The 27,845-nt window shown below is 28.1% G+C and overlaps 9 protein-coding genes across 9 annotated transcripts; 5 read left to right on the top strand and 4 right to left on the bottom strand.

Annotated features, from left to right (window-relative positions):
- The first annotated feature begins 174 nt into the window (after window positions 1–174).
- On the top strand, window positions 175–1,917 carry LOC128962175 (calreticulin-like). The gene is made up of 3 exons (XM_054308526.1): window positions 175–780; window positions 857–1,528; window positions 1,717–1,917. Exons 1-3 carry the CDS (start codon window positions 346–348, stop codon window positions 1,819–1,821), a joined length of 1,212 nt encoding a protein of 403 aa, XP_054164501.1. The 5' UTR covers window positions 175–345; the 3' UTR covers window positions 1,822–1,917.
- On the bottom strand, window positions 1,891–4,082 carry LOC128962172 (probable acyl-CoA dehydrogenase 6). The gene is given in 6 exon segments (XM_054308524.1): window positions 1,891–2,204; window positions 2,264–2,425; window positions 3,059–3,470; window positions 3,472–3,656; window positions 3,714–3,834; window positions 3,893–4,082. Coding segments are annotated over 6 exon segments (1,272 nt in total). The 5' UTR covers window positions 4,037–4,082; the 3' UTR covers window positions 1,891–1,956.
- A 2,326-nt stretch (window positions 4,083–6,408) lies between these two features.
- LOC128962037 (cytoplasmic dynein 1 light intermediate chain 2-like) lies at window positions 6,409–9,007 on the bottom strand. The gene is made up of 9 exons (XM_054308355.1): window positions 8,739–9,007; window positions 8,572–8,645; window positions 8,007–8,357; window positions 7,651–7,944; window positions 7,340–7,475; window positions 7,168–7,279; window positions 7,007–7,108; window positions 6,755–6,832; window positions 6,409–6,706 (listed from the first exon to the last, which is right to left on the bottom strand). The coding sequence occupies exons 1-9, from the start codon at window positions 8,840–8,842 to the stop codon at window positions 6,479–6,481; spliced, it is 1,479 nt and encodes a 492-aa protein (XP_054164330.1). The 5' UTR covers window positions 8,843–9,007; the 3' UTR covers window positions 6,409–6,478.
- Window positions 9,008–9,534: 527 nt separating this feature from the next.
- Window positions 9,535–11,737, top strand: LOC128962440 (carnitine O-acetyltransferase-like). Its single transcript, XM_054308815.1, has 2 exons — window positions 9,535–11,274; window positions 11,355–11,737. Exons 1-2 carry the CDS (start codon window positions 9,681–9,683, stop codon window positions 11,735–11,737), a joined length of 1,977 nt encoding a protein of 658 aa, XP_054164790.1. The 5' UTR covers window positions 9,535–9,680.
- A 586-nt stretch (window positions 11,738–12,323) lies between these two features.
- Window positions 12,324–13,268, top strand: LOC128962641 (probable nuclear transport factor 2). The gene is made up of 2 exons (XM_054309035.1): window positions 12,324–12,709; window positions 12,854–13,268. Exons 1-2 carry the CDS (start codon window positions 12,602–12,604, stop codon window positions 13,130–13,132), a joined length of 387 nt encoding a protein of 128 aa, XP_054165010.1. The 5' UTR covers window positions 12,324–12,601; the 3' UTR covers window positions 13,133–13,268.
- Window positions 13,269–13,321: 53 nt separating this feature from the next.
- On the bottom strand, window positions 13,322–14,467 carry LOC128962639 (proteasome subunit alpha type-7-like). Its single transcript, XM_054309034.1, has 4 exons — window positions 14,224–14,467; window positions 14,043–14,169; window positions 13,746–13,973; window positions 13,322–13,693 (listed from the first exon to the last, which is right to left on the bottom strand). The coding sequence occupies exons 1-4, from the start codon at window positions 14,326–14,328 to the stop codon at window positions 13,407–13,409; spliced, it is 747 nt and encodes a 248-aa protein (XP_054165009.1). The 5' UTR covers window positions 14,329–14,467; the 3' UTR covers window positions 13,322–13,406.
- A 1,638-nt stretch (window positions 14,468–16,105) lies between these two features.
- LOC128962263 (uncharacterized) lies at window positions 16,106–17,463 on the bottom strand. Its single transcript, XM_054308627.1, has 4 exons — window positions 17,207–17,463; window positions 16,568–17,141; window positions 16,346–16,505; window positions 16,106–16,200 (listed from the first exon to the last, which is right to left on the bottom strand). Exons 1-4 carry the CDS (start codon window positions 17,359–17,361, stop codon window positions 16,166–16,168), a joined length of 924 nt encoding a protein of 307 aa, XP_054164602.1. The 5' UTR covers window positions 17,362–17,463; the 3' UTR covers window positions 16,106–16,165.
- A 1,550-nt stretch (window positions 17,464–19,013) lies between these two features.
- Window positions 19,014–20,171, top strand: LOC128962272 (nicotinamidase-like). The gene has a single exon (XM_054308637.1). The coding sequence runs from the start codon at window positions 19,078–19,080 to the stop codon at window positions 20,059–20,061; it is 984 nt and encodes a 327-aa protein (XP_054164612.1). The 5' UTR covers window positions 19,014–19,077; the 3' UTR covers window positions 20,062–20,171.
- Window positions 20,172–20,713: 542 nt separating this feature from the next.
- On the top strand, window positions 20,714–24,088 carry LOC128962996 (uncharacterized). The gene is made up of 5 exons (XM_054309451.1): window positions 20,714–21,858; window positions 21,924–22,051; window positions 22,118–22,984; window positions 23,046–23,110; window positions 23,174–24,088. Exons 1-5 carry the CDS (start codon window positions 21,536–21,538, stop codon window positions 23,813–23,815), a joined length of 2,025 nt encoding a protein of 674 aa, XP_054165426.1. The 5' UTR covers window positions 20,714–21,535; the 3' UTR covers window positions 23,816–24,088.
- The last annotated feature ends 3,757 nt before the right edge of the window (window positions 24,089–27,845 follow it).

Genomic DNA, 27,845 nt, shown 5'->3' with positions numbered 1-27,845 from the left:
GCCGGCTTTTTGATGCAATGCTTGAATGATATGCCGATAGAGTGTATGCATTAATAGACTGTATTGTAATATGTATTGTAATACTAATACAGTGTATATGCCTTCCAAGTGTCACAATATGATTGGTTACAACACTAATGACACACCCATTGAATATGTGAACCAATGAATGAGTTCCACGAATAGAGTTCTTCGACTTGTGTTTGAAGGCATTACTTGTATTTAAGTGAGACTTAAGTAGAGATCAATTGATTTGTTTGAACACTTCAACAGACAATTGATTTAATTGTCATTTAATTTACATTTAATTAATTGAAAGTATCGGACAAATCACTGGTCATCACAATGAAGATCTTAGGATTACTGGCAGTGGTTGTGGTACTCGTCGACAACAGTGTGGCTAAAGTATACTTCAAGGAAGACTTCTTAGACGCCGATTGGACCAAACGGTGGGTTCAGTCACAACACTCGGGCAAAGAGTTGGGTGAATTCAAGTGGACGGCCGGCAAGTTTTACGGAGACGCCGAAAAAGACAAAGGACTCCAGACCTCACAAGACGCCCGATTTTATGCCATTTCCGCCAAATTCCAGGACAACGCCTTAAACAATGAGGGAAAAGATATGATCATTCAATTCAGTGTCAAACACGAACAGAACATCGACTGCGGCGGCGGTTATGTCAAAGTGTTTGACTGCAGTCTTGACCAAACAGATCTTCACGGAGAGAGTCCCTATCAGATCATGTTTGGACCCGACATTTGCGGTCCGGGAACTAAAAAAGTTAGATATTTTGACGCATTGATGATAACTATAATTACTTTTGAATTTGTATTAATACTAATTTATTAATTATTAGGTTCACGTCATCTTCAACTATAAGGGAAAGAACTTATTGATTAACAAAGAGATCCGATGCAAGGATGACGTGTTCACTCACATCTATAGATTGGTCGTTAAGCCCGATAACACATACAAAGTCTTGATTGACGGAGAAGTTGTTGAAAAGGGAGAACTCGAGAAGGACTGGGCATTCTTAGAACCGAAGAAAATCAAAGATCCCGAAGCAAAGAAACCAGAGGACTGGGACGACAAGCCTAAGATTGATGACGAGACTGACACAAAGCCTGAAGATTGGGATCAACCCGAATATATTGCTGATCCCGATGCCACCAAACCCGAGGATTGGGACGATGAGATGGACGGCGAGTGGGAACCACCTCAGATCAATAATCCCGCGTACAAAGGGGAGTGGAAACCAAAACAAATCGATAATCCCAACTACAAGGGACCGTGGGTTCATCCAGAGATTGACAACCCGGCCTATGTCGCCGACACAGATCTTTACTTGCAAAAGGAGATCTGTGCCGTTGGTTTCGATTTATGGCAAGTCAAAGCCGGAACCATTTTCGACAATGTATTGGTCACAGATAGTGAACAAGAGGCCGATGAAGTTTCTGATGAAATAATGAACCAAACGGTTAAAAATGAAAAAGCAATGAAAGAAAAATTGGATGAAGAAGAGAAAAAGGTATTACTTTTCATTCAATAATTATTTTCTGTCTGAATGTCTATTCATGAAAATGATGTTTTTATTGGGACGTAATTCTGAAATTTGATGTCTTTTTTTACTTTATTTCTGATCTATACTTTTAATTACATTTGTAATTGTTTTTATACTCTTCATTGAAATATCTAATCAATTGATTTGATTAATAGGCCTCAGAGTCAGAGTCTAAGGACAAGGAGGACAAAGAAGAAGAGAAAGAGGAGGAGACGGAAGAAAAAGAAGAGGAAGATGAACACGAACACGAAGAGCTCTAATTTATATTTAACTCATTATTTAATGTTTTATATTTAGATTCATTCAAATTTTCACTCATAATATTAAATTAATAAAACAATTTTTATTTAAAAAGTTATAAATTTGTAAAATCAATTTTTTTGATAAAAAATAATTTATTTCTTTTTCTTCGGTAAAATATCCATAAATTTAGAGATAATTCCTAACATGATTTCATCGGTTCCGCCAGCAATTGACAGAACTCGGGAGTCTCTAAATGCACGACTGATAAGCATTTCTTTAGTATAACCCATTCCTCCAAAATATTGTAGACATTTATCAGTGACTTCACGGCTAAGTCGTCCGGCTTTAAGTTTAGCGATGGAGGCCAAGAATGTCACGTTCTCTCCGTTTATAAATCCATCTGAGATTTAATGTAAATCTATTAAAATTGATCCGAAAAATCACATTTATGTTAAATACCTGACGCTCTGTAAATCAGAGATCGCAATAACTCGACTTCACTCTTGAGTTCAGCAAAAGTGAATTGAATGACCTGATTATCAATGAGAGGCGATCCAAATGTCTTGCGTTGTTTGCAGTACTCAATGGTTTCATTTATGATACGATCACAATTGGTCACAGCTTTAAAGGTTTTAAATATATAAAAGTATATAAATATTAGTAAATTTTCATTAATGCTAAATAATAAAATATTGTAAATATTATAAAAATTAATGTGAATTAATTTAAATTTAATGTGAATTAATTTGAAATATACTTTTATATAATTTTATACTGTAGTTAATTTAGTATAGTATATAAAATAATAATAATAATTTTATTTGTACTAGTTTATTATTATTTAATATTTTAAACATGTATCTAATCATTTTTTAAACTAATATAATTTAGTATTTATTGAATTAAATATTTAATATAATTTTTTAATAAGGGATATCACACTTCATTGTACTATTTATAAAATAAAGTTGTTATATACAGTACAGGTATAAAAAAAACTTACCGGTAATTATAAATGAAATAATTTTACACTACTTTAGTCAAAAATTTATGATAATATCAAAATTATTTCAAACCCACTTTCCCATACCTTTTCCTTAATTCTCAACTCCATTATATAGAAAATTTATTCCCAGAAAACAAGTCAATAAAAATATTCTCACAAAATATCATAAATTAGTTTGTTATACAAATTACAGTATTATTAAAAATAAAGTTTAATAAAAAAATTAATATTTTAATATTATAACAAACCGGTGGCCGCAGAGCACAGTCGTTCGTCTTGAAATTGTATCATTTGATAAGTAAATCCCTGTCCTTCCTCTCCGATTATATTCTTGACGGGAACTCTTACGTCATCAAAGAAAATCAATGCCGTGTCTGAGGAATGTAAACCCATTTTCCGTATCTTTTTCTCAATTTTAACTCCCGGTGTCTTCAATGGCACACAAATCAATGATTTATTTTTATGTGGAGCTCCTTCGCGAGTATTGGCCAAAAGACATATCCAGTCTGCTTGAGTGCCATTAGTAATCCACATCTTATTTCCGTTTATTATTAGATCATCGCCTTTACGCTTAGCAGTAGTGAGAAGAGCGGCCACATCACTGCCACCCGTCGGTTCACTGACCCCAACACAGGCCATTAATCCCCTAATAATCCACATAATCCCCGGCAATGGTCGGCGCCAAGAATTCTCGTTTTAATTGATCGCTTCCAAAGTTAGTGAGTGCAGGCGTTGCCATATCTGTTTGGACACCGATAGCCGCAACAATTCCTCCGCAATTAATATTAGCCAACTCTTCAAAGAAGGCTATACTATAGGAATAATCTAAACCCAAACCATTATACTCTACAAAATAATATATTTTATTATTAGTTAATTAGTCGATAAGTAAACACTTGTTACCCGTAGGTCTAGTAATCCCAAGAAGACCGGCTTCGCCCAACTTCTTGAAGACCTCATGCGCCGGAAAGATCTCATTTTCTTCCCATTCATCGACATAAGGGTTAATGTCTTTTTCAATAATCTAAAAATTGATATCAAAATTATTGCAATTTATTAATAATTTATTGAAAACTCATAACCTTTTGAACAGTTTTCCGCAACTCTTGGTGTTGTGTCGTAAAAGTTAGACTTCTCTCTGCTGTCATTACGTGACATCTTTGAAAAAGTTTTGTTCTCAATATAAAACTCGAAGAATAGGTTCTTAAATGACTTAGAAATGTCATCTTTTGACACTTTAAGCTAAATTAATCAATCAATTAATTTTAAAACAATAACAAATAATTTTATTTCCTTATATGTTTGTCATATTTATTATATCATTCAATAGATATTTAAAATTTAACTATTAATGTATGACATAATATATATAAATTAATTATCAAATCAAAACAAGTCATCGTATAAACAGATTTATCTTAAATTAATTAAATTATAAATTTAATATATACTACATTATGTTATATAAATACATTTACTTATTATACTGTATATAATGTGAAAATTTCCTCAGATATCAAACTATTATACACTGTATTATTATACTGTAGTTAAAATAGTGACTATTAGTTATACTCTATAACTGGTTTGACTGAAAATCCCTACTTTTAAATAGACTTGTCTTTCAATATATGTATTATTAACTCATAATTAAATTATACATTATATATAAATTATAAAATATTGTATTTAACTAATATAATAGTTTGAAATTATATTTATATGATTAATATATGACTAATATAAAATCAATGTTGTAATTTATTAAATAAATTGTGTACAATATATAGATTACTTATAAAATTATATAATTATTTATATTCAACCATTTTATATTCAGTTAATTTTAATTGCAATCACTAATTAATATTTCTTATATATAAATATCAATTATAAGAATAACACTATTCTTTACACGAATAGTGTTATTAAATCATTAAATAATTTATGCAAATCATTAAATAAAAAACTATATGCATTAGTAGCATATTTTTGAGTAATAAAAGTAGATAACTTAAATTAGAAAAAAATAATTATATTACAAAATTTGTTATGTATTTGATCTTTTTAAATATACAAAATAAAATTGTTATTAACAATTAGGTTTCGCAATTAATCACATGTTTAATATAATTGTTTAGATTTTTGTTTTATGCGGTTATAACCACTTATACAGAATAGTTGACAAAATTGATTCCTAATTGAATTTGTTATAGTATTGATGATAATGTACAGTATTTTTATGAATAACAAATTCAACGATCAATCAATTTAGTCAATTGATCTTTATATGTGGTTATAACACATACAGTAAAAAATAAATAATTATTGAAATCAATTGTAAATTAAAATATTATTCTAATCTAATATAAAGAATTTAATTTTAGATAAAGAATTAAACTATTTTTTATTGTCACCGATTTTGGCTAAACTTATACAATATATTAAACATAAAAATTAAAAATTCTTATATAATTTTTTTAAACATTTTGACGGGAAGTGAAGTAATTTTTAAAAATGTAAATTCAGTTTATTTAATAATTTTTAATTAACAAATGACAATTGAAATATTTTTTCATAAATATATATATACTTAAAATAAATAGATTTTTTTCAACAAACTATTTCATTAATTATTAATGATTAAATTAATTATATAATAAAAAATTAAAACAAATAAAACAATTTAAATTTTCAACATATATTACCCCTTGGTTTTCGAAAATGTTTTTTTTTAAATCGAAGACTTATTGGAATATATTTTAGTAAATTAAAAAATATGTTCGTAAAAACCAGGGATTAATACATTGTTTTCTATTATATAATTAATTTATATGATTGAAATAATCTGTTAAAAATGTATTGATTTTTAAGTATATATTTATGAAAAATGTTATAATTGTCATTTGTTAATCAAAAGTTATTATTAAATAAACTAAATTTACATTTTTAAAAATAACTTCATTTCCCGTCGCAATGTTTTCAGAATTTTATATTTTGTATAAGTTTTGGCCAAAATCGGAGAAAATAAAAAATAATTGAATGAAATTCTTTATATAATATGAATGATATTGTTTTGCTTTGAGACTAAAATTAATAAAAATTTTAATATCATCGATAAAATTACTTACAAATAATTAATATACTCTATAAAATTTATATTATAAATATTTAACCAATTATTACATTTAAAATATATTAATAAAATCTAATCGTATTCCTTAACAATATTAAATTAAATCAATTTATTAGTAAATTTTGCCGTTATTTTTCAGTTTTTAATAATTGTATTTTAATATAAATTTAAATAAAATTTATTGTATAAAATGACATTGCTAAATTAAAACATTAGGAAAATTTATTCCTAAGCATATAATTTTGATTAATATTTATCCAGGTGTATAATACCACTTTAAAAATATATTTATATAACAATAAATTAAAATTAATTGCAATATTTCTAAACATTTTGCAAAAAGTAGTATTTTTTAAATAACAAAAATATTTATACATTTCTATTAAAACAACGACACAAGTGTAATGCAATATACAGTATTTGCATGATTTATAAATTAGTCATAAATTACTTTATTATTTACAAATATTTATAAGTATATTATATTAGAATTAATTTATATATAAAATCTAACAAATAATGAGATATCATATCATTGTTCCGATGAAGTGGCGGATAGATTCAGTTTATGAGTTGGTGTCGAACTATTGCTGCCAATCATACGATCCAACTCCGCCTGAACTCCCATTCGGTTATCAGTTATATTATTTGGCGTTCGAGGAGATCCTACTCCTGGAGACCCAGACTTTCGATTTAATAGACTATTAAAAAATGTTTGCAATACACCTTCACCACCGGGGGTACCCTTTGAACCATCAATCTATCAAAATATAAATATAATAACAATATTAACTACATTAGTAAATACCTGTGCGCCTGTTGGGGGTGTATTTATCGGCGTTCGCCTCTCAGATTGTTTTTGAACAATTGGTGTCGTTCTGGTCGGCTGTCATATCAATAAATCAATTACCGGTATTAATATTTGTCAACAAATTACATACAAATATATTTAATAAATAAACATCAGATAGAAAATTAGTAATCAAAAAAAACAACTCATAACAGGTCTGTAAATCTCATCATTTGATAAATAAAATAATTATAAGAGTAAAACACTTACAGGAGTTGCTCCGACAGGCATTTGTTGATTAAGTTGTGATTGCATTTTAAGCAGAAAAACCTGATCGTCCTCTGCTGTCGTCTCAACTTCTTTTTGAAGGGGCTTTTCATATCAATAATATTATTAATCTTAAATTGTATAAAATAAATCAATTCAAATACCTTATTAACAATAGGACTACCAATCACTTCATTATAGTCATCGTCAGGAGAAACTGATTGTATATTTTCATAAAGAATTGCGATTTTCTTTTCGTTGTCCCAACCGGTGGGTCTAAAAAAATAAGGTTTAAAACAATTGCTAATAAAAACAATAGTTTAGATTAAATCATACATAAAGACGGCATCTTTTTCAACAACGAGTGCAGGAGTTTTGAATTTTAGTCCATATATCCTATGAACCAGATATTTGTATAGTAAATCACAATTCTTGTTTACTTTTACTGAAACATATAGCAATGAGGCACCAACTGTTCAAACAAAAACATATATATATTAATTTATGGCAAATCATATGTAATTTATTAGACAATATTTAATACAATCAGAAACAGGTAGATGTAATCATATAACTCATTACAGGTCTGTATATATCTCATCATTAAATAACAATTACCGGTAAAACTTAGTCATCAAATAACTTACATTTAAGACAAAACTTTCTGATCGCTTGTTGTATAAAATCAAAACTTTCTTCTTTATAATCAAATTCCTTCTCTAATGTTGACATGTAATCAGTTTTAGTGATAACGACTATGATATCGATTCCTAAATTATGTGTCAGTACGCCCTCAGGCAGTGGACTGTTGACTGAATTACAACTAATACTGTTTTTGAATGACACCTCTAAATCACTATTACTCCGAAACTTTACCGGAGTATTGACTAAGCTTTCCATCTCATCTCCCGGTGATATATATTCGAGATAACGCTTTAAATCTAATAAAAAAACAAATAATTATAAATCTCAATCTAAAAAACAATATTTGATAACTAAATACTTTGTTGTTTATAACTATTAAAAACTTCTCGATTAAGATTGAGATTCTTCAGATGATTGTCCAACACTTTTGTCCATTTCTCTAATGAATTAATGATATCCCACGGTTTGGTCATCGAAGCCGTCAAAAGTATGGTTGTATCGGGAATTGTATAATCATTGAGAGCAAACTTCAGAAGCTGTGAATTCCAACTACAGTTGCCATCGAGTATCCAAACACCACATTGCGTCTGTTCGTCACGATATTCATCGCGAACCAGTAAATGGTGATACTCTAAACCTGATCCCTTCCTCGTGTCTTCAATGCCCTGCATTTTGGCAATAAGTGATGTCTTTCCTGAATCATTGTCGCCTATAATTAACAAAACATTACAAATTTTACACATCTTTTCAACATATCATTCAATTTTAACGCTTCATTGAGTTCAGTAAACAGTTATTATAAATATAATTAACAAAATAGTAATCATTTATAAATAGTTTGTAATCAACTAATAGCTATTGTGCTAATTATTTGTGTAAATATGATATATAAACAAAATAATCGATATATTAATAATCAATACCTAAAACAATGATTGATTTATTTGATGGCAATTTGTTTGTGGCCGACGTCTGCACTTGAGTTAAGATCGATGACCTGTGGATCAAATAAAACTGATATTAAGATGTTATCCATAAAACATGTCTTCAATATTAATGGTCACCATTTGGAAAGCAATTCAAGACTTACCAAATGTTCTGTTCTTCGCATTCATTGATACTGTTATGGTGTGAGTGGTTGTCGTTGTTGGCGATGAAGTTATGATTACTTTTGATGCCATTAATTGACGCCATTATATGATATCATAAACAGAGAGTCAATGATGTATTGAAAAGCATTGCATTTCTATTCATTTCAATGCTTTCAATGCCTTCAATGTCTGTCAATGACTACAACTTGTGGTCAAATCAACGAAACAACACTTACTATACTATTAAACACTTACTACGCATGCGTTCACTTGCAATACAATACGTGTCATACATTTGAATGCTTTAATTTAATACACATTAGTATTAAACATAGCATTCAATTGCATTCAATCGACTCATTTGTAACGTTATTGTTGTACACAATGTATGAGTCACTCACTATTCACACCTTTACTTGGGGGTAACCAATGGGTTACCAATTGGTGACTATTAGATGACACCAAATGTTGTCCAAACCTGTCATTCCCTAACCCAACCCAACCCTTGGGTAATACAACATAACATAACTATAATACTGTATATAATAACAAAAATATTATGAAAATTGAAGGAAAGTTTGACAAAAATTGTTTGATTTGTCCATTCATTCCATTGACTGTTACATTGATTTCATCACAAGTTTTAAAGTTAACTAAAAATTTAAATTAATTAAAAATTCTATTAATAATTGAAAATCAAAAATGCATTGAATTTGTGTATAAATGAGTGCACTCTAGGAGTCTATAAATAGCTGTCATTTAAGTTGTTTTCATAAACTTTTTATTTATTGAATACAAGTTTGCAATCAATTGAATCAAACATTGATTTGTTGTTTAGATATTATAATTACAACCATTGCTAACATAAGGCATACATTTGATTGACTTTTTTTTGTATCAAATCATTAAAACTATTGTTTAAAGTCTTGTTTATTGAAATTATGTTAAAAACATTGAATTGTTTGAGTCGTTTGAATGAAAGACGTCTCTTTGATAAACATGTATTGTCTTCACTATCGATGATCACTTCCAACAGACAATTGGCGACAAAGTCAGAAATGCAGACAACGAAAGGTTTACCGAAACTAATAGTTCCAGTCTTTGATGAAACAATACAAAGACTTAAAATAGCGGTCAAACCATTTGCTAAAAATGGTGAAGAATTGCAAGATTTGTATCAAACTATTGATGATTTTGCCAGAAGTGATGGTTGCGGTCGTAAACTGCATTGTCTTTTAGAGCATAAGTCTACTCAGACAAGCAATTGGTTATCTCATGACTGGTGGATCAATAAGGCATATCTTGAGGGTAGAGATCCAGTGATGATTTGGTCCAATCCTGGACTTGTATTTCCAGAATTACAGACTATGAAGAATGCAAACAAGGGATTTGTTGCACAATTTATTTCACGACTGATATTAAGTGTAATTGATTATAGAAATGCACTGAAAAGCGGTGATAATCCTGAAAAGCAACCAAAGACTGGACCTATTTGTATGGATCAATTCAGCAAAGTGTTTGGTACATGTCGTATACCTGGAAGTAATATCGATGACATCAGATTTGGTACATTAAATAGCAATGAAATATCTATTATTATTAGTCGTTTTAATAAATTTTACAAATTATCACTAATGCAAAGTCATGACAAAGAGGCAACTCTTGCATCCATTGAAGCGGCAATTCTTCACATATTATCTCAAACTTCATCAGAAAGCATAGCATTTGGAAGTTTCTCAGCTCTTCCACGAAATGATTTCTATACTGTCTATCAGTTATTAAATGAAAATGCTTTAAACCATATAATTGAAAGTGAATTTGTGGTTAACATCGATCATATCGATGTCCCTAATAATGGATTCAACGATAATGAAACTTATTATAAAGTTATGGGCAAACAATCACTTTATGCTGATATCAATAATATAGGAAATCGTTGGTTTGATAAAACTATTCAATTAATATGTGTTACTAATAAAAGTGGCGATCGATTGGTTGGTTTGTCCTTTTGTTATGAACACACTCCAGCAGAAGGAGGTATTGTTGTCCAACTGATGGAACACACGATTAAACATTTAATGTCAGATAAAACCAAATTAAGTTTAACTCAAAACACAAAACTGGAAGAGTTATCGTTAATACCAAAAGAAAATATCGATAAAATTAGAGCTTCGGATGAATTTTCTAAAAGAAAATATTTAGAATTTATTAATTCAATTGATTTAGAAATATTAGAATTTAAAGATTATGGCAAAGAATTTGTTAAAAGTCTTAATTTTAGTCCCGATTCATGGATACAACTGGCCATTGCACTGGCATTTTATAAAGTTCACGGAAAAGTGGGTGCAACCTATGAGAGTGGCGGTACCCGTATGTTTGCTTTCGGTAGAACTGAAACTATTAGAAGTGTTACCGAAGAATTCGCACAATTTTTTAAAAATCCTAACAATCAAAGTCTGAAGAATGCAATCGATAGTCACAAAATTGTTGCTAAAAATGCTGTCACCGGACACGGCATCGATAGACTACTATTAGGTATTCATTAAGATTATACCTGTTTTTAATTTTTTTTAAATTTCAAACAAATTTTTATTCCGTAATATTAATTATTATAGGATATAATTGTGTGGCACAAGAAATTAAGAGTAATTTGTGGAAATGGGGTATTCCTGAGTATGTTAGGGATAATCCATTAAACCATTTGGATTATCAATCATTAGATAAACTTTATACCAATGATCTATACAAGAGGTCAAAGCACTTCCAATTGTCGACATCACAGGTGGCTTCAGCTCTTCCCCAGTCATTCATGTGTTACGGACCTCTTGTTACTGATGGATACGGATGTTGTTATAATCCATCTAAAAATCAAATAATTTTTGCCATCACTTCATTCAAAGAGAATAATGCAAATACTAATGCATTGACTTATAAATCGGAATTAAAAAATTGCTTAAAATTTATGCAACAAATTGTGTTAAAGCAATCAAAATTGTAATTATATTATAAATTTATTGATTGTATTTTAATTTTTACTCTGTTTTTCTGTTAAATTGAATTATGTATTACCGTTAATAATAATTGTAATAAACAACTCTAACAAAACTTGTGAAAAGTTTGTGAAAAGCAAACACTCAATATATATATACAATATTTATATTATTTTAAATAAAGTTCGAGTTATTATTAAGATTATAAAATTATGTAATAAATATATAATAGAAATTGCGTTCAATTTTCATGAGTTTATTTAATGTAAATAAATTTATCAATAATATGATCATTGATAGCATAACTTTACATTATTATAGTTAATTATACAGTATATGTTTAACGGCAATCAAATCGGTTAATAATTACATTACCTGTACTTAATGTTATTATGTTTATACAATTAAATTAAATTGAATTTTACCATTTGTTTATCAATAAATATTTATTAATAGTCAAAGTTTGCAATTAAATTACAAATGATTTTTTCTACAATTAAATCTAGAAGTAATTGATTATAAATTAAACTGTATTTAACTTATATGAGAGCAAATTGTAGTGTATTTTCTACACATAATTGTTGTATAGGTTTGTTGATTATTGTATTAATATTAGTGTATTTGTATTATACTGTGATATGTGAACACAGAGTGTGTATTGTAATTGAAAAGTGTCTCAAATAATGTGCTTTTAGTGAGTGTTTAAACTGAAAAACAAATCAAATCATTGCGTGTTTTATAGTCAACACAGAGTCTCATAAAACGTTTGGTTAAAAACAACATAAATCGCTATATTGTTGTTGTTGTTGTCGTTGTCGTCCATCGCTGACTATATTAAGTGACCAATTGAGTGATAATTTGTCTCAACAAAGATGGCATTGAATCCCAATTATGAACAAATTGGCAAAACATTTGTACAGCAATACTATGCGCTCTTTGACGACCCAACACAACGATCAAATGTCGCCAACTTTTATACGGTTTGTTTCTTCAAGACATTTGTCAACACTTGAAGACCATTATCATGTCTTTCTATTGATTAACCATAATATCAATATCTTATGGTTAAGTGTTGATAACAATGTCTTAAAAATGTGTTGTTTTTGTGTGTTTGTCATCTTTAGGAGCAAAAGTCGTTGATGTCATTTGAAGGAAACCAATTGATGGGCAGAACGAAGATAATGGAGAAAATTCAAAGTCTGACATTTCAGAAGATTCAACATATAATTACCGCAATCGATGCTCAGCCGACCTTCGATGGCGGTGTTCTCGTCTCAGTGTTGGGTCAGCTCAAGACAGATGACGATCCGCCGCATACCTTCAATCAGGTGTTTGTCCTGAAACCAGCAAATGATAGCTTTTATGTGGAACACGACTGCTTCAGACTCTCACTCCATGTCTAACCACTTCTTGTGTCTAAAAATACTTTTCAATTAAATTCAAATTTCAATTCGCATTCAATTAGTCTTCAAATAAGTAATCGATTTATAATTGAGTAAACAATGAATTTAACACCAAATGCAGTGATTATTACAATTGTTTTTAAAAAATTACAAAGTTTTTAGTCTTGAAAAAACAAAAGACATTTTCAAGTTATCATTTTATTGGATTTGAAATTAAAAAATACAACTTTTGTTAACTTTTAATATTAAATAAAACGTCTTATAAGTCGAATAATCACTTCTTTGTTTTCTTTTTTTCTGCCTCTTCTTCCTTCTCTTTCTCGATTATAGTAACATATTTGTCAATCTCTTGAGCGGTCAAGAGTGCCATTTTTTGTCCGAATTCCATTGTTGCCACTTCGAGGTTCTTTCCCTGAACCACTTCAAGCAATGCCTTAATGGCTAACTTAATGGTAGCCTCTTTTGATTCAGCGATTTCTGCCGAATAGTTCTTTTCTAAGAATTCTCTAACAGTTTTTGCATTTCTTCCGGTGGCGTTTGCCTTCCATTCGTGATAAACACCTATCAAACATGTTATGAAAAGTCAAGTCAATTACTTAATTGCATTCATTACCTGATGGATCTGTTTGGAAGAGTCGTGGTGTATGATCATCATCGAAGCCACCAATAAGAGTAGATATACCGAAAGGTCGCCTACCATTGGATTGCGTGTACTTTTGTTTCAATTGAGCGATGAATCGAGTGATGTATTCAAGAGTTACGGGATCTTCAACCGTCAGTTTATGACTTTGACACTCAACACGAGCCCTATCTATAAGGATTCTGGCGTCGGCTGTCAGACCTGGCATTCAATACAATAAGATTAAGTAAAAACGTATCAAATGTTCAGTCAATCAGCTTAAACACAAACCGGCGAAAGCCATCACCACGTGATCGTCTAAAAGACATATCTTTCTAACAGTTCTCTCCTCTTGAAGTTTGGCCACAGACTTCTTCTCGACGGCCAAAACAACGACATCTTTGCCACGAACGCCAACCTGTCATCACATAAAACAGTCATCACTTGAATCAAAACAATAGTTAAATCATACAGCAGTTGATCCCTTCTTGACGGCCTCCTGTGCGTACTCTACTTGAAACAGGTGTCCATCGGGTGAGAAAACAGTAATCGCGCGGTCATATCGTGATCCCGACATTTGGTCAAACTTTTCGGTCAATTAATTGAGTGATAATAACAAACAAATAGTTATTTCAATTCAATTGAAAGCTTTGTGACAATCAATGAGTAATCAGTTTTATATACTATTAGTTGTAATCATTGTCTCCATAGATGTCAACACTTATAACAAGTCATTCATAGCTTTCATATTACAGTCAAAACACTGTATAATAAACTTAAAAAACTAATTGTCTCTATAGTATAGTCTATACTGTAAATTATATTTTATTAAATTTAAAAATAATTTAAAAATATTACTTTTATTATATCAAAGATATGTTTAATTTTAACAAATATTTTTAAAATATGTTAGATTTGACTGAATGTTAATCAAAACCTAAACTCGATATAAGGTATGAGTATTGCAGTCAAACATGTTTTAAGGAGTCAAACATATTTAAGCCTTTAATTGATTATTAAAAGTATTGAATGTGTGCTCTATTTGTTAAACTAAGTGCCAATTATTTGTAGATATTTTGTTTTAAAGTTTAAAGTTTGTTTTAAATCAATTAAATTAAGAAAATTAATTAAAAATATTATTGCCATAAAAATTAATATTTTATGTTAAAATAAAAATGAAACAATTATTTTTGCTTTTAATTACATCGATTTCAGCTTTAATTCTGCTATTATTTTGGATTTATAATGGTATGACTTTTTATATGATGTAATATTAATTTATAATTAGATAATCAATTATAAATGAAACTATTGTTACAATTTAACATATAATCATCAGGAGGTCCATCAATGCATTGGCATAACTCGGATGTATTTATATTTTCAATAATAAGTTTGATACTTGTGGCCAGTTTTGTTGGATTTCTTCTAACAATATTCCGTATGTACTGTTGGCCAACCATTCCGGGGTTAGACCCGACACCAACCACACTGTATACAAACCCACCGCCCATTGGTTCAGTTGAGGCCGAACTGCTTAACGATTACATACCAGTCTTCCCAATGCATCAATTGAAACCTGTTGTTGACCTCAATTGAAATTTTATGCATTAATCATATGTTTATTTGATATTTATTGCCTAATAATTTGTAAAAATAATTTTATATACAAAAATAATTCGGTAATTCAATCGATATTGCCTATGGTTACTATGCTATCGTACAATCGTTTTTGTGGTTATAATTGTTCTTATAATTAACATATCTATGTATTATAAAGCAATCAATTTTTATTATATTTACTAAATGCACAATAATTGGTGTTATATTGTATCACATGTTTGTGACTAGATTTAAGACACTTATTATAAGTACATGTTATACATGAATTTAATTCTTGAATAATACAATAGTTACTATTTTTGATGTTTACAAACATTTTTTTTAAATATGTAAAATCATTAAATAAAATTGAATATATGTTTAATTAGTCTTTGGCTTAATTGGTAATTTAATTTGAATATTATATTTGTAGATTAAAACAGACAAAATAGAAAGAGCTATACAATAGACAATTATAATAATAAAAGCTATCAAATTATTGACTGCCATTGTGTCAATTGTAAAATTAATAAAACCTGTTAACAGGTTAGCCACTAGAAAGACCAACATTCCGCTGTAACCATAAGCTGTAAATATAATACTTTTATGTGAATCACCCGATAAAAAGATATTCAGGTGTCTTAAACAATGTACTATAGATTGTATAATAAATTCAAGTCCGATATATAATGACAGCAATGAAACTATCCATAAGACAAATGCAAGATTTACTTCCCGTCGGGATGTCTTCTCAATGAATGTATTACTCAATTGTGTCAATACAATAGTAATCAACGACAATACAAACATTCCTAATGAAATCTTAAGCCATATTTTGATTTCATATCTAATGATAAAATAAAATAAATTAAAAATTATTTACTGATATTAACATAACTTTATACTGTAATAAAACCTAAGTTTTAAGGTGTATTTCCCAATTTCGACAAAAATTAAGTAAATTGGTATATAACCCAATAAAGAAAGTATACCCTCTTTATTGGCAGCAAATAAACCAATCCTATTATCATTTTGTATAAACTCATTTAAACCACAATTCAAACATAACTGATATACGATTATCACAACAATACCACAAAAGCCAATATTAACTTTAGTGGAGAAAAGGATGAAAAATAAAGTTGAAATCGTCTGTAAATAAAAATTTATTTATATTTAATATCATTATTAAATATGTGATAAAATATTCAAACTTTGGTTATGGCCAGAGTAAAGAAGAAGTTCCAATGGAGTCCATATTCTGTAATGTGTTCGTGATATTCAAGACTTTTAACAGCAATCAGTCTTTGAAAGCCTAATATAATTAAAGGAATCGTTGAAAACAATGTCTTCTTAAAGAGAAAAAAACGTTGAAAGTGATGATCGCTTCCAAGTCTGGCTTCGGGAGAAAATCCGCCGTTAATGGCAATGAAAGCGCCGACACCGACATCCATAAGACTATAGCCATAGATCTCTGTTTTGGCAAAACGTCGCGGAAATGCATGAAAATCAACGGCAAGTATTGATATACAAACGCATTGCATAAGAGTTGAGAACAAATTAGACACAAATGGCAACCGATTCTTGTAATTCAGTCTCAAATCCAACAAATCTTTTATCACTATTTCTTTGGGTCTTCTCTTGACTACACATAAGATAATTGCTATAAAAGTCAATACAATGATTGCAATATATATGAGATGATTATAATCCGATAATATTGTCACACTTAAGGCAAACGGAACCATTATTATGAAGAACTCTATCGTATAGCGGATCCATTGTAGTCTATAACCAATCAATAATAATATTATTAAATAAGATAATTGAGATAACAATAAATAAGTACTAACTTTGGTTCAGTCAAAATGGGTATTAAAGACAAGATAGCAATCATCAAAAAGTTAGTCAATTGGTTAACACTTGTAATGGCCAGTATTTCACCGATTGTCGACCCATTGTGGCCACGAATAAATGCTTCCCGAAGTAAATTATACTCTGAACTCATGAGGATATCATTAAAATACAATTATTATTATTATAACAATGAGTTGTAATAACTTTGTTAATCATTTTATCAGTTATTGTCAATTCATAAACATTTCATAAATAAGTTGCAAACAGTGTTTAGATTACAGCTATTGTATAATAATAAGCGCTTATTTCAAAACAAATAATAATTTAGATATATTATTTGTATTATAATATAATATTATTTATAACTAAAATATTGAATTATAATATAGACATTAAAGTGAAAAATTAAATTCATATGTAATATTAATCAAAATAATTTTATAAAAATTAAATAAAAAATATAATAAAAAATATAATAATAAATAATTACAATTAAATTTTATTGTATGACTTCAGATATAATTATAAAGTAGTATTTATAAGTTATAAATTATAGATATACTAACAGAATTAATTTGATATATCATTACAATTATTGTTTAACTTTTAAAAATTTAATATTAAAAAATACAAATTATATAAACAATTGCCACACATCTCACATCTCGGGTGTCATTATTTCCGTCATCATTGACTATAAGACAGTGTACTATAGCTGATGAAGGTTTGATGTGAATCACCAAAACTATATCGATATCTTACAACAAATAGTGATTTAGTAATTTAATTATCAATTGAAATCAATTTTCATTTAAAGTAATTTACTTAAAAAATTAAACAACTATGTGATTATACTGCATGTGATATTAATTATGGATAGTTTGTTGTAATTAAAGATAAATTAGTGTTTGAAATGATTTTCAATAGTTTTTATTAGCTTTTAGTAATAAATCAATTGTTTTTTTTATTTGAATTCTTTGATAACACGAAATAATTAATTGATACAAATGTTAATAATGTGATGTTATCGACAGTCAAACAGTATTTATTCAATCAATATAATCAATAAACTATTTATTTATCACATAAATATCAATCTTTATAGCAAATTATCGATAATCAATATATTAATATAACGTTATTGTACTGTATTTTGATAATACCGTACAATACAATACTGTATAACCTTTTATAGTATAAAAATACAATTAAAAAACAAATATACTTTTGAGTCATGAAATGAAAGTTATCGCAAATATTTCGACTTTTCATTAATTAATGTAAATTTCTTATTTTTTATACAAAAAACATTTATCATATAATTTATGTATTTTAGAAATATCTCTCAAGAATTTTTAAATACTTTCAAAACAAAGATTAAGTGATAATCAAAGTTGTTTGGTATGTGTCTTGTGCTTTGAATTTCAATGAATTTCTATATTAATTCATACATTATATTGTAAATTAATGTTTAAAAAAAATCAGTCAATTCTGTAAAAAATATTTAATACAATTCGTGACTAAAAATTATAAATTGATTTCATTATATATTTATTATATATAAAATTCATTAATTACTTTCATTTTCAATTTTAGGCGTTAAATAAACGCAATTTAACTTATATTAAATCATTTTTCTTTCTTTTAATGATTTTTCAATTATTAGCCATTTAGGTGTGGTTTTCAAGTCATTCAAAACAGTTATAAAGTATAAGTAATTTTAGGATAAAAATAATTGAAAATATACCACATTTTATGTATAATAATTTTTTGGTATAAGTTATTACTTTTAAAAATGTTTGAATCGATATCTTGTGACCAAAACTTAACATTTTCTAAACTAAAGAGTTGTTGTGATGTCAACCAAATGATTAAACAAAGTTTTGACAACTTTAGTGACACTAACGCTAAAGGATTAACCCGTAAATCGTTTGACAATTTATTGTCGGCTCTATTGGTCAATGAAGATAACAAACCCTATCACATACCTATCCAGTGGAAGACACATTTGTTTAACTTATTTGACACCAATGGTGATGATATCATTGATAATCAAGAGTTCCAACAGATGTGGAACAACTGGATTCATACAATTCTGGAGCCAACGAGCGCTCTCATTGTAGTCGATGTCCAAAATGATTTCATTAGCGGCTCTCTTGCCATCAATAAATGCGAGGCCGGACAGCAAGGAGAAGAAGTGATTCCAGTTATCAACCAATTACTCGATACCATACCATTCAATAAAGTCTTTTACTCTCAAGACTGGCACCCATCAGATCACATCTCTTTCTATGAAAACAGAACTCTTCGTAAGTTTTCATCGATTGAAGGCAAGTGTCCGTCAAATGTCAATCTATACGATACGGTTGTGTTTGAGGGTCCGCCACAAACACGTCAGAAGTTATGGCCAAATCATTGCATTCAACAAACGTGGGGATCATTACTCCATTCACAGCTTAAGATTGTCGACAACAGTGTCTTCATCTATAAGGGAACTCAATCTCATATCGACAGCTATTCTGTCTTTTGGGATAATCAGCGCTTAAGTCAAACCAATTTAGACCAACAATTGCAAGGACTGGGAGTCAGTGATGTGTATGTGTGTGGTATCGCCACTGATATATGTGTTGGCTATACGGCAGTCGACTCGTGTCAGTTGGGATACCGAACGGTACTCATTGACGACGGGTGTCGGGGAGTGTCCGACACAGCCATCAATCAAACCAAACAACAACTCGACCGCAATCTTGCAGTGTGTGTCCATTCAAACCAAGTCTACCATTTGGTCACTGGAAGTGATCGCAGACCCGAACTCGCATACAAAATGGCAATCAAACAGTTGGACCACTAATTAAAATAATTTTTTAATTTTTTAAAATTTTAAATGACTCGAAAATTATTTTAGATATTATAATTTTGATTACATATTTGTGTTTTAAATTAATTTTTGCATAAAGTATTGGCGAATATTTGCATAAAAATTTTCGGACTCTCAGTCCTAAGCTAACCGATTATTATTTTATATATATATCTATATATACTGTATGTATATATCATATGTTTATTACTTTAATCAATGATTTAATTATTTGTTTAATTCTATTGATATTCTAATTAATAAATTCAATGTTAAAAATCTTCTCATATATTGTTATTCATGTTTTAATTGTATTATTAATTGTATTATTCATTCATTCATTGATTAACTTTCAATAAAACCCTAAACTGTAAGTCAGTGTTAATTGAATACATATTTACTAACATTTAGTGATATTTAGAACAAAAGTTGGCATAAATTAAATATTTTAAGTCACAGTTGAAACAAATATTGACTTTTGATTGAATATATGAGACAAACCATACATTACTTGCAATTAATGTTTCAATTATTACTAAATATATTCATTGACTGCACTTTTACCATACATTTCTCTATTTGAATACAAGTTATTACAGTTATAGAAATAATGTTATTTGAATGCAGTGTTTAATGCTATAATAAATAGTATGCTTTGAATGTAATCTCAATTTTGATGACCAAACGTGTGATTTATTGCAAATATAGGCAAATGTGGGTAAAGTGTGGACAAAGTGTGCGTAACATTGAATATGTTTTGTTTGAACGCAACTCAAGTTGAAGTCTAATGCAAACTACGACTACATTATAAGTAATACGTATTACAGTTAATACTCTACAGTAGTGTACAGTATATCGTAGTAATAGAATCGATATAAACGCCAATTATTACGGTTTGAAAGCCATTGAAGCCATTGCTAACAAATAGAAAGTGACGCTACAGTACAGTACTGTTATTCATATATTAAAAAGTTCCAAATATATGGGTTAATTGAAACAATGTTTTCATACCTTTTATTACAATAGCAACTCAAATGTAAAATGAATGTCACTGTATGTGTATTGGAATAACAGTATTGAGTATTAATAATAGAAGTAATGGTTTATTTAGTGACTGTTTATTACACATCAATAGAAAATACAATTTATTTTATGTTCAATTGAATCACTTTTATTAAACATCACTCAAAAACATAATAGTATTTTAATTATATATTTTAATTAATAAGTAATTTAATGTTAAATTTTAAATTAAAAGTCCATTAACTGTGAATACGAAGCAAATTGTGTGCAAATGTTATCAATTAATTAAATTTTAAATTTATTATAATTGATGTCTATTTTGTCATAAAATAATATATTTTTGAAGAAATTAATATTTTTGTTATATTATAGTGAAATATATATATATATTGTTATAATTATAAAATAGTTGTTAAGTATCTATAAAAGTGGTGTTTCGGTCAAAATGAGTGTCACTGAAGAGTCCAATCGTTGCGATATTGTTGGCTCTGAAGAAACCAATCGATTGGATAGCAGTCTGACTGATGACCAGATAAACCGATTAGATGTGACCGTCAAAGATGAGACCAACCGTTACGATCTGAGTCCTAGAGATGAGTCACTTAACCGTTCGGATAATAGTCTTAAAGAAGAATCAAATGAAAGCATTGATGGCAAAGATTATACTCAAGTGTCTGATGGATCAGATAGTAATCTTATGAGACAAGCATTTGTCGACACAACTGCTATGGCAATCGATAGAGAGTTTATGTATAAACTTATGATTAGGTAATTAACGATTAGTTTAATATTAATTAATGTCATAATTAAGTTAATGTTATTTATTTTAATAGTCAACTATTATATGATGGACACCGAAATGTGGCAATAGTTTTGTCAAATAGTGAGAAACTCAAGCATTTGGTTCAACCGTCACAGCGTTTGCATCATTTGTTGTCAATGGCATTCAAAACTGAAGGAGGTATGCATTGATTACATGGTTTTTATCATTAAATGAGACTAAATGTTTGATTAACTTTAACTATAGATTCTCCATTAAGTGATGATAGCATTCATGCCATGAATCTAATAGATCTCGATTACGAAGTGGATCATAACTCGAGCTCATCGCGGGCTAGTTTTTATGACACTTCGACTACCAAAGACTACTTCAGGAGTCGTTCGTATTCTCCCGACACAGAATTGATGCCACTTCCTCACAGAATGCATGGGTCACATGATCTTATAGGTCGTATGATATCAAAGACATCACCATTGGCTGATACAATGCAAAGTATGACCCATTTAAGTACTACCGATTCAATCGGTTCGCGTCCCGGTTCAACACCAGATATTCCCATTCAATCATTTGGTCAAATAAATAATGGTTTGAGATCTATAACTCCAAATGCCGGTGACATTACCTCTCAAACTAGTTTATTGGGAAATTCTGCGCAAGATATCAATATATCGGATCTTTTACAGCAAATAAATTTGGCTCAATTTATGTATATGAATGGCGATCCCACAGCTTCGGTGGCTTCCTCTACAGCCGCTAATACGCCGTCTCCCACTCCGATACCCCCATCAGTGCCTTTAGATAACGGAGGACTTGTCCTAAATGAAGCCGCTCTTAAAAATATTAGTCAATTGGCGAAACTTAGTGCTAATGAGGGCCAAAACGGTTTATCGATATCCAACTCGACGTCCCCAACTTGTCTTACCTCACCTATTGGTCGAAGTGTTTCTAATACTGGAACTAAACCAAATACAATGCAAATTCGGTGCAAATTTGGTCAATTAGGTCAACAAAAGGGTCAGTTTTCATCACCTCATGGATTCTGTCTTGGAGTCGATGAAGAGATTGTCATCGCAGACACAAACAATCATAGAATTTGTGTTTTTGATAAATCGGGTATTTTATATAAAATGATTAAATTTTTACCGATAATTAATTAAGTAATTTTTATTTTTAGCCGAATTCAAACACTCATTTGGTGTTCCGGGTAAGGATGAGGCACAGCTCTGGTATCCCAGAAAGGTATTGTTATAGTTATTATTATTAATTTTAAATTACAATAAAATAAAATATAATACTTATTAGATTGCAATTATTCGTAATGGTATGGGTGGTGGCACTGGTAATACAGCGCCTCGTTATGTGATATGCGACAGAGGGGCTGAACGCAGCCGAATGCAGATCTTCACCCGATCGGGTCATTTCGTACGTAAGATTGCTATTCGTTATATTGATATCGTCGCTGGTCTGGCAATTACACCTCAAGGACACATTGTTGCAGTGGATTCAGTATCGCCCACAGTGTTTGTGATCGCAGAGTCTGGAGATCTGCTTCGATGGTTTGATTGTTCAGAATATATGCGCGAACCATCTGATATAGCCATCAATAACCACGAATACTACATTTGCGATTTCAAGGCTCATTGCGTTGTTGTATTTAGCGATGAGGGACAGTATTTGCGCAAAATCGGTAGTGAAGGGCTGACATCATTTCCTAACGGAATTGACATATCGGACGCGGGAGACATTCTGGTTGGCGACTCTCACGGCAATAGATTTCATGTGGTTGTGTTTGACCGGTCGGGAACATTGATCAGCGAATTCGAGTGTCCGTACGTTAAAGTCTCGCGTTGTTGTGGTCTGAAGATTACCAGTGAAGGCTATGTCGTGACATTAGCCAAAAACAATCATCACGTCCTCATCCTTAACACACTTTACATCATGTGAACCACCGATACCTACACTATAATCACAGCAACACATAGATGTCTATTGATAAACATAACAAACATAAAGTGAAACGTCGATCAATACAACGATTAGTCAGTCAGTTTCGTATCTATTTTTAAATGATTTCAATTTTCAATCCTATACTTTGGGTCCATATATAGAAACAAAATGATATATTTAGTCAAAAGCAATATTAAGTTTTTTTTATGTGTTATTGAAAGCAATAACTGTTTTCTCTTTTTTCTCGCTCTATATTAATATAAATATATATATATATATATATCTTAAGTACTTTTAAATCGTTAGTTCTTAGAAAACAATTGCCATTTAAGCTAATATTTTAGGCTAAAAGTACTTTTAAAACAAACACATGTTTAACAAACAAATATTTTAGAGAAAACTAAATGAAAGCATTTTTGAGTAATTTATGTGATTTTATGTGACAACAGTTTAATCCGTTTAACGTTACAATATTTACTATACATTTACAACATTTACAATATAGACATTTATTATTACTAGTCTTATCATTCAAATCAATTGATATTTAATTAATATTTAATTGTATTTCAATTATTTTTATGCAATTTTTGTTTGTTTGTTTTTTTTTGAATTTCCTTTTGCTAATTTTTACTATTATAAGCAATAGGATTTTGTTTATTTATTATTATTAATTATTGAAAAATTTTTTATTACGATTTTCTGAATTTATTATTTTATAAAAAAGATACTCATATTTGCAAATCAAACTTCACTTAAGTGCCATTTTATTGTTGATTCAAAAGAGTAATTGAGAAAAAATTTAAACAAAAGTTTTAAATTATAATTTTATTAACTATTAGTGATTTAATGTTTTCTCAAGTCTTCCCCATTATTACTGAATATAATTATTGTTGTTATTAATATTATTATTAATATTATTATTGGTTATTATTATAATTATTTTTATTTTTTGATATCATTGTTTTGCTTATCAAACATTCCAATGATTAAATTATTGTATTTTGTTTTGATTATAATTATTATTATATATTTCTAGTAATTAGTTGTCTAGTCATTTGACAGTCAACAACATAAGTGAATCGTCTAATTAAAAATTGAAACTAAATATAGATTTAATAGAAACAAAAGCAAATTAATAATTGCAGGGTTTTGAACAATGTTTATTATAGTTTTGTTTATTATTTTTAAGATATTTTTATTATATAATTATTAATTAAATTTTTTATATTTCATTATATCATTTTGTGGTTTTATTTAATTGAAAGATCTATTTTTTAAATAAAATTATTTTTGTCAAAACAAATAGAAATTTATATAATGTTACGAATCCAACAGTTATTATGTGCCCAAAGTCAATATAAAATTAAAATAATTGGGCCATAAATTGGTTAAAATAGTTAAATTTGAAAATTTATTGTTATATATATATATATAATAAAGCTGTGACTGGGTTTGAAAGTAATGACATTTACTATTAATAAGAATTTATTATTATTATACTATATATTATTAATCGAGTATTTAATTTATAAATTACATTAATTTTACGATTAGATATATAATATTTTTGTGCCCTTTTGGCGATTGATATATATACACACATATACACATAATATATTATATAATTATACATTATATTAATATTGCTATAAATATATATTATAAAAATGTACTGTATACATAATTATAATGAAAAGTTACTTGTATAATTTTATCAATTGTTAACACAAAGCAATGCCCTTTTGGCTCTCACTTATATTATTATAAAATATTAATTGAAACAAAAGTCAAGATTATGTATATTATATATTCTCTACGTTATTGTATTTAAATATATTAATATAATATTATTTTTATGTAATAGTAAATTACTTTTTTCTGAATTTTTTGAAAGATACATATTTTAAAGTATCTTAAAATTGATATTTTTTGTGTATTTTAAACCATACTTAGGAGAAAAATATTTGCAATCTATTTTTGCTTAATATTTCATAATATATGGAAAAATAGTCATCTCTATATATATACGGTACAACTTCATTGAATACAATCACTTTTCTCTATTATATATTATTTATACTTTTATTTTTGCTTTATTTTTGATTTACTTTATTATTAATTATACAATTTATGCCTTATTATTACAATTATTATTACAATTTGTTGTATTATTTTATTATAATTATAATTATAATTATTATTACTATTATTGTAATTATTATTATTACTATTATTGTAATTATTATTAAAATTATTACCATAAATAAAGTTACACTTTAATAACTATTTTTGTATGTTTACTTAATTTAATAAAGTAGTTTAAATCATAAGTAACTACTGTATAATGGTATTGATATCACAAAACAAAGTAATTATTTATTAATTATATGGCTTTGGTTTAAAATAAATTATTTCTATTTTATTATATTTTAATTAATATTTTGTATTATAACATTCATATTGTATTTGATTAAAAAGTTATTGTTAGCATAAACTTAATAAACACTTTATCAAACAAGTTTCCATTTACTCGTCTTAACTTTAATTATAATTTAATAATATTTTATTTGGAATATAATTTTTTCAAATAAATTATAATTTATTATTCAATTATATGATTATATATAATAAACTTTTGGCATTATTTTGCATTTAAGAAATTTCAGACAAAATTGTATTTTACATTATATTCAGGATTTTGAACTTAAACTTGAAATTATAATTTTGACCCAAATATAGTTTCACATAATATTGTGGAATAATAAATGAATTATTTCTATGAAATAAACTAAATATATTATAATCTGTATTAATCTCTATTGACTTTTACCTGAATTTACTATAAACTAACAAAAAAATTACATTTTGATTGACAAATAATTTTTAACTAATTATTATTAAAGTTTTTCCAATTTTAATCTATTTGTATTGCCATTAAATAATTTTGTTTTTAAATATTGGATGGATTTTACAATGTATTTCACTAATTATGTTTCAGTCAATCAAAATATAGTTTTGACAAATAATGTTATTTAACAATCAATTTATACACATGAAAAAACTTAAAATATATTAATAAAAACTTACAAAAACTATACAAATGTTGTTATTATTATTATTATTATTTTAACATTTTATATTATATGATTATTTATATTAAGACAAATAAATTAAAAACAATTTATAATAAAAAAATAATATTTTAGGTATATTTGAGTTAAAAATAACAATAAAATTATGTAAAACTCAATTTCACTAAACTTTTTATGGGCTATCTGTGAGAGTATGGCAATGGATTGCATGAACGAGATTTATAAACAGGTCTCTCCACTCAATGCCCTCATCAGCACTGGTATTATAGCACCAGTTTTTTTACTGTTAATACCTATAATACTGACATCACATTTCATCCATTTATCCAAATAATTTGTATTTCCAGATCAAGTATGATAAAGATGATATCACAATTTATAAATAATTGTTAATTTAGTAATATTATTTTTATTATTTGACTGATTATGATAACTTAATGAAAATATATGTCAATTTTTTTTGGATTATAAAATGAATATTTTTGTTAGTTTAATGTTTTTGGTAAATATTACATTAAATCATATAATTATTTTTCATATCAGCATTTTTTCTGGTCAACTCAACAATTAATATTTTAAAAAATAATATATAAATTTTATCATTATTTTAGCTAAAAATTGACTATCAACATTTTTAAATAAGTGATTTATAACAAAATTATTTATTTAATAATTATGTGGTTAACTTTTAATTTTAATGTATATATTAAAAAGCTCATAGAAAATAATGTGATAATAATAATAATATCAATGTTATTGTGTATTAAAAGTCAAAAAGATTTTTTTGGAGGATTTTATTCATTTTATCCTAACTATCAACACGACATACCAGCCCCACATCACTATATGGGTCCCATTCCGTTTGGTCTACCAATGGGTGGTTTCTCAATGAATGGTAGGGGACCGGCATATGGATTGCAGGCTTATGTAGT

The sequence above is a fragment of the Oppia nitens genome, unplaced genomic scaffold, assembly GCF_028296485.1.
Source record: "Oppia nitens isolate AA-2021 unplaced genomic scaffold, nextdenovo-longstitch-racon4-pilon3 scaffold6_pilon_pilon_pilon, whole genome shotgun sequence".
Lineage (NCBI taxonomy): Eukaryota > Metazoa > Arthropoda > Arachnida > Sarcoptiformes > Oppiidae > Oppia > Oppia nitens.
This window is presented reverse-complemented; position numbering and strand designations above follow the sequence as displayed.

Excerpts from the sequence above, each read along its gene's own strand:
- LOC128962175 (XM_054308526.1), top strand. The coding sequence starts at position 346 with ATGAAGATCTTAGGATTACTGGCAGTGGTTGTGGTACTCGTCGACAAC. Across the intron at positions 781-856 it reads GCGGTCCGGGAACTAAAAAA|GTTCACGTCATCTTCAACTA; the intron begins GTTAGATATTTT and ends ATTAATTATTAG. Across the intron at positions 1,529-1,716 it reads TGGATGAAGAAGAGAAAAAG|GCCTCAGAGTCAGAGTCTAA; the intron begins GTATTACTTTTC and ends TTTGATTAATAG.
- LOC128962037 (XM_054308355.1), bottom strand. The coding sequence starts at position 8,842 with ATGGCGTCAATTAATGGCATCAAAAGTAATCATAACTTCATCGCCAAC. Across the intron at positions 7,476-7,650 it reads CAGAAAGTTTTGTCTTAAAT|TTGGTGCCTCATTGCTATAT; the intron begins GTAAGTTATTTG and ends TTGTTTGAACAG. Across the intron at positions 7,109-7,167 it reads GTAGTCCTATTGTTAATAAG|CCCCTTCAAAAAGAAGTTGA; the intron begins GTATTTGAATTG and ends TGATATGAAAAG.
- LOC128962440 (XM_054308815.1), top strand. The coding sequence starts at position 9,681 with ATGTTAAAAACATTGAATTGTTTGAGTCGTTTGAATGAAAGACGTCTC. Across the intron at positions 11,275-11,354 it reads CATCGATAGACTACTATTAG|GATATAATTGTGTGGCACAA; the intron begins GTATTCATTAAG and ends TAATTATTATAG.
- LOC128962641 (XM_054309035.1), top strand. The coding sequence starts at position 12,602 with ATGGCATTGAATCCCAATTATGAACAAATTGGCAAAACATTTGTACAG. Across the intron at positions 12,710-12,853 it reads ATGTCGCCAACTTTTATACG|GAGCAAAAGTCGTTGATGTC; the intron begins GTTTGTTTCTTC and ends TGTCATCTTTAG.
- LOC128962639 (XM_054309034.1), bottom strand. The coding sequence starts at position 14,328 with ATGTCGGGATCACGATATGACCGCGCGATTACTGTTTTCTCACCCGAT. Across the intron at positions 13,974-14,042 it reads CGTGGTGATGGCTTTCGCCG|GTCTGACAGCCGACGCCAGA; the intron begins GTTTGTGTTTAA and ends ATTGAATGCCAG. Across the intron at positions 13,694-13,745 it reads CTTCCAAACAGATCCATCAG|GTGTTTATCACGAATGGAAG; the intron begins GTAATGAATGCA and ends CATGTTTGATAG.
- LOC128962263 (XM_054308627.1), bottom strand. The coding sequence starts at position 17,361 with ATGAGTTCAGAGTATAATTTACTTCGGGAAGCATTTATTCGTGGCCAC. Across the intron at positions 16,506-16,567 it reads TTACTCTGGCCATAACCAAA|ACGATTTCAACTTTATTTTT; the intron begins GTTTGAATATTT and ends TTTTATTTACAG. Across the intron at positions 16,201-16,345 it reads ATTTGCTGCCAATAAAGAGG|ATATGAAATCAAAATATGGC; the intron begins GTATACTTTCTT and ends TTTTATCATTAG.
- LOC128962272 (XM_054308637.1), top strand. The coding sequence starts at position 19,078 with ATGATTAAACAAAGTTTTGACAACTTTAGTGACACTAACGCTAAAGGA.
- LOC128962996 (XM_054309451.1), top strand. The coding sequence starts at position 21,536 with ATGAGTGTCACTGAAGAGTCCAATCGTTGCGATATTGTTGGCTCTGAA. Across the intron at positions 22,985-23,045 it reads TTGTGTTTTTGATAAATCGG|CCGAATTCAAACACTCATTT; the intron begins GTATTTTATATA and ends TTTTATTTTTAG. Across the intron at positions 23,111-23,173 it reads AGCTCTGGTATCCCAGAAAG|ATTGCAATTATTCGTAATGG; the intron begins GTATTGTTATAG and ends AATACTTATTAG.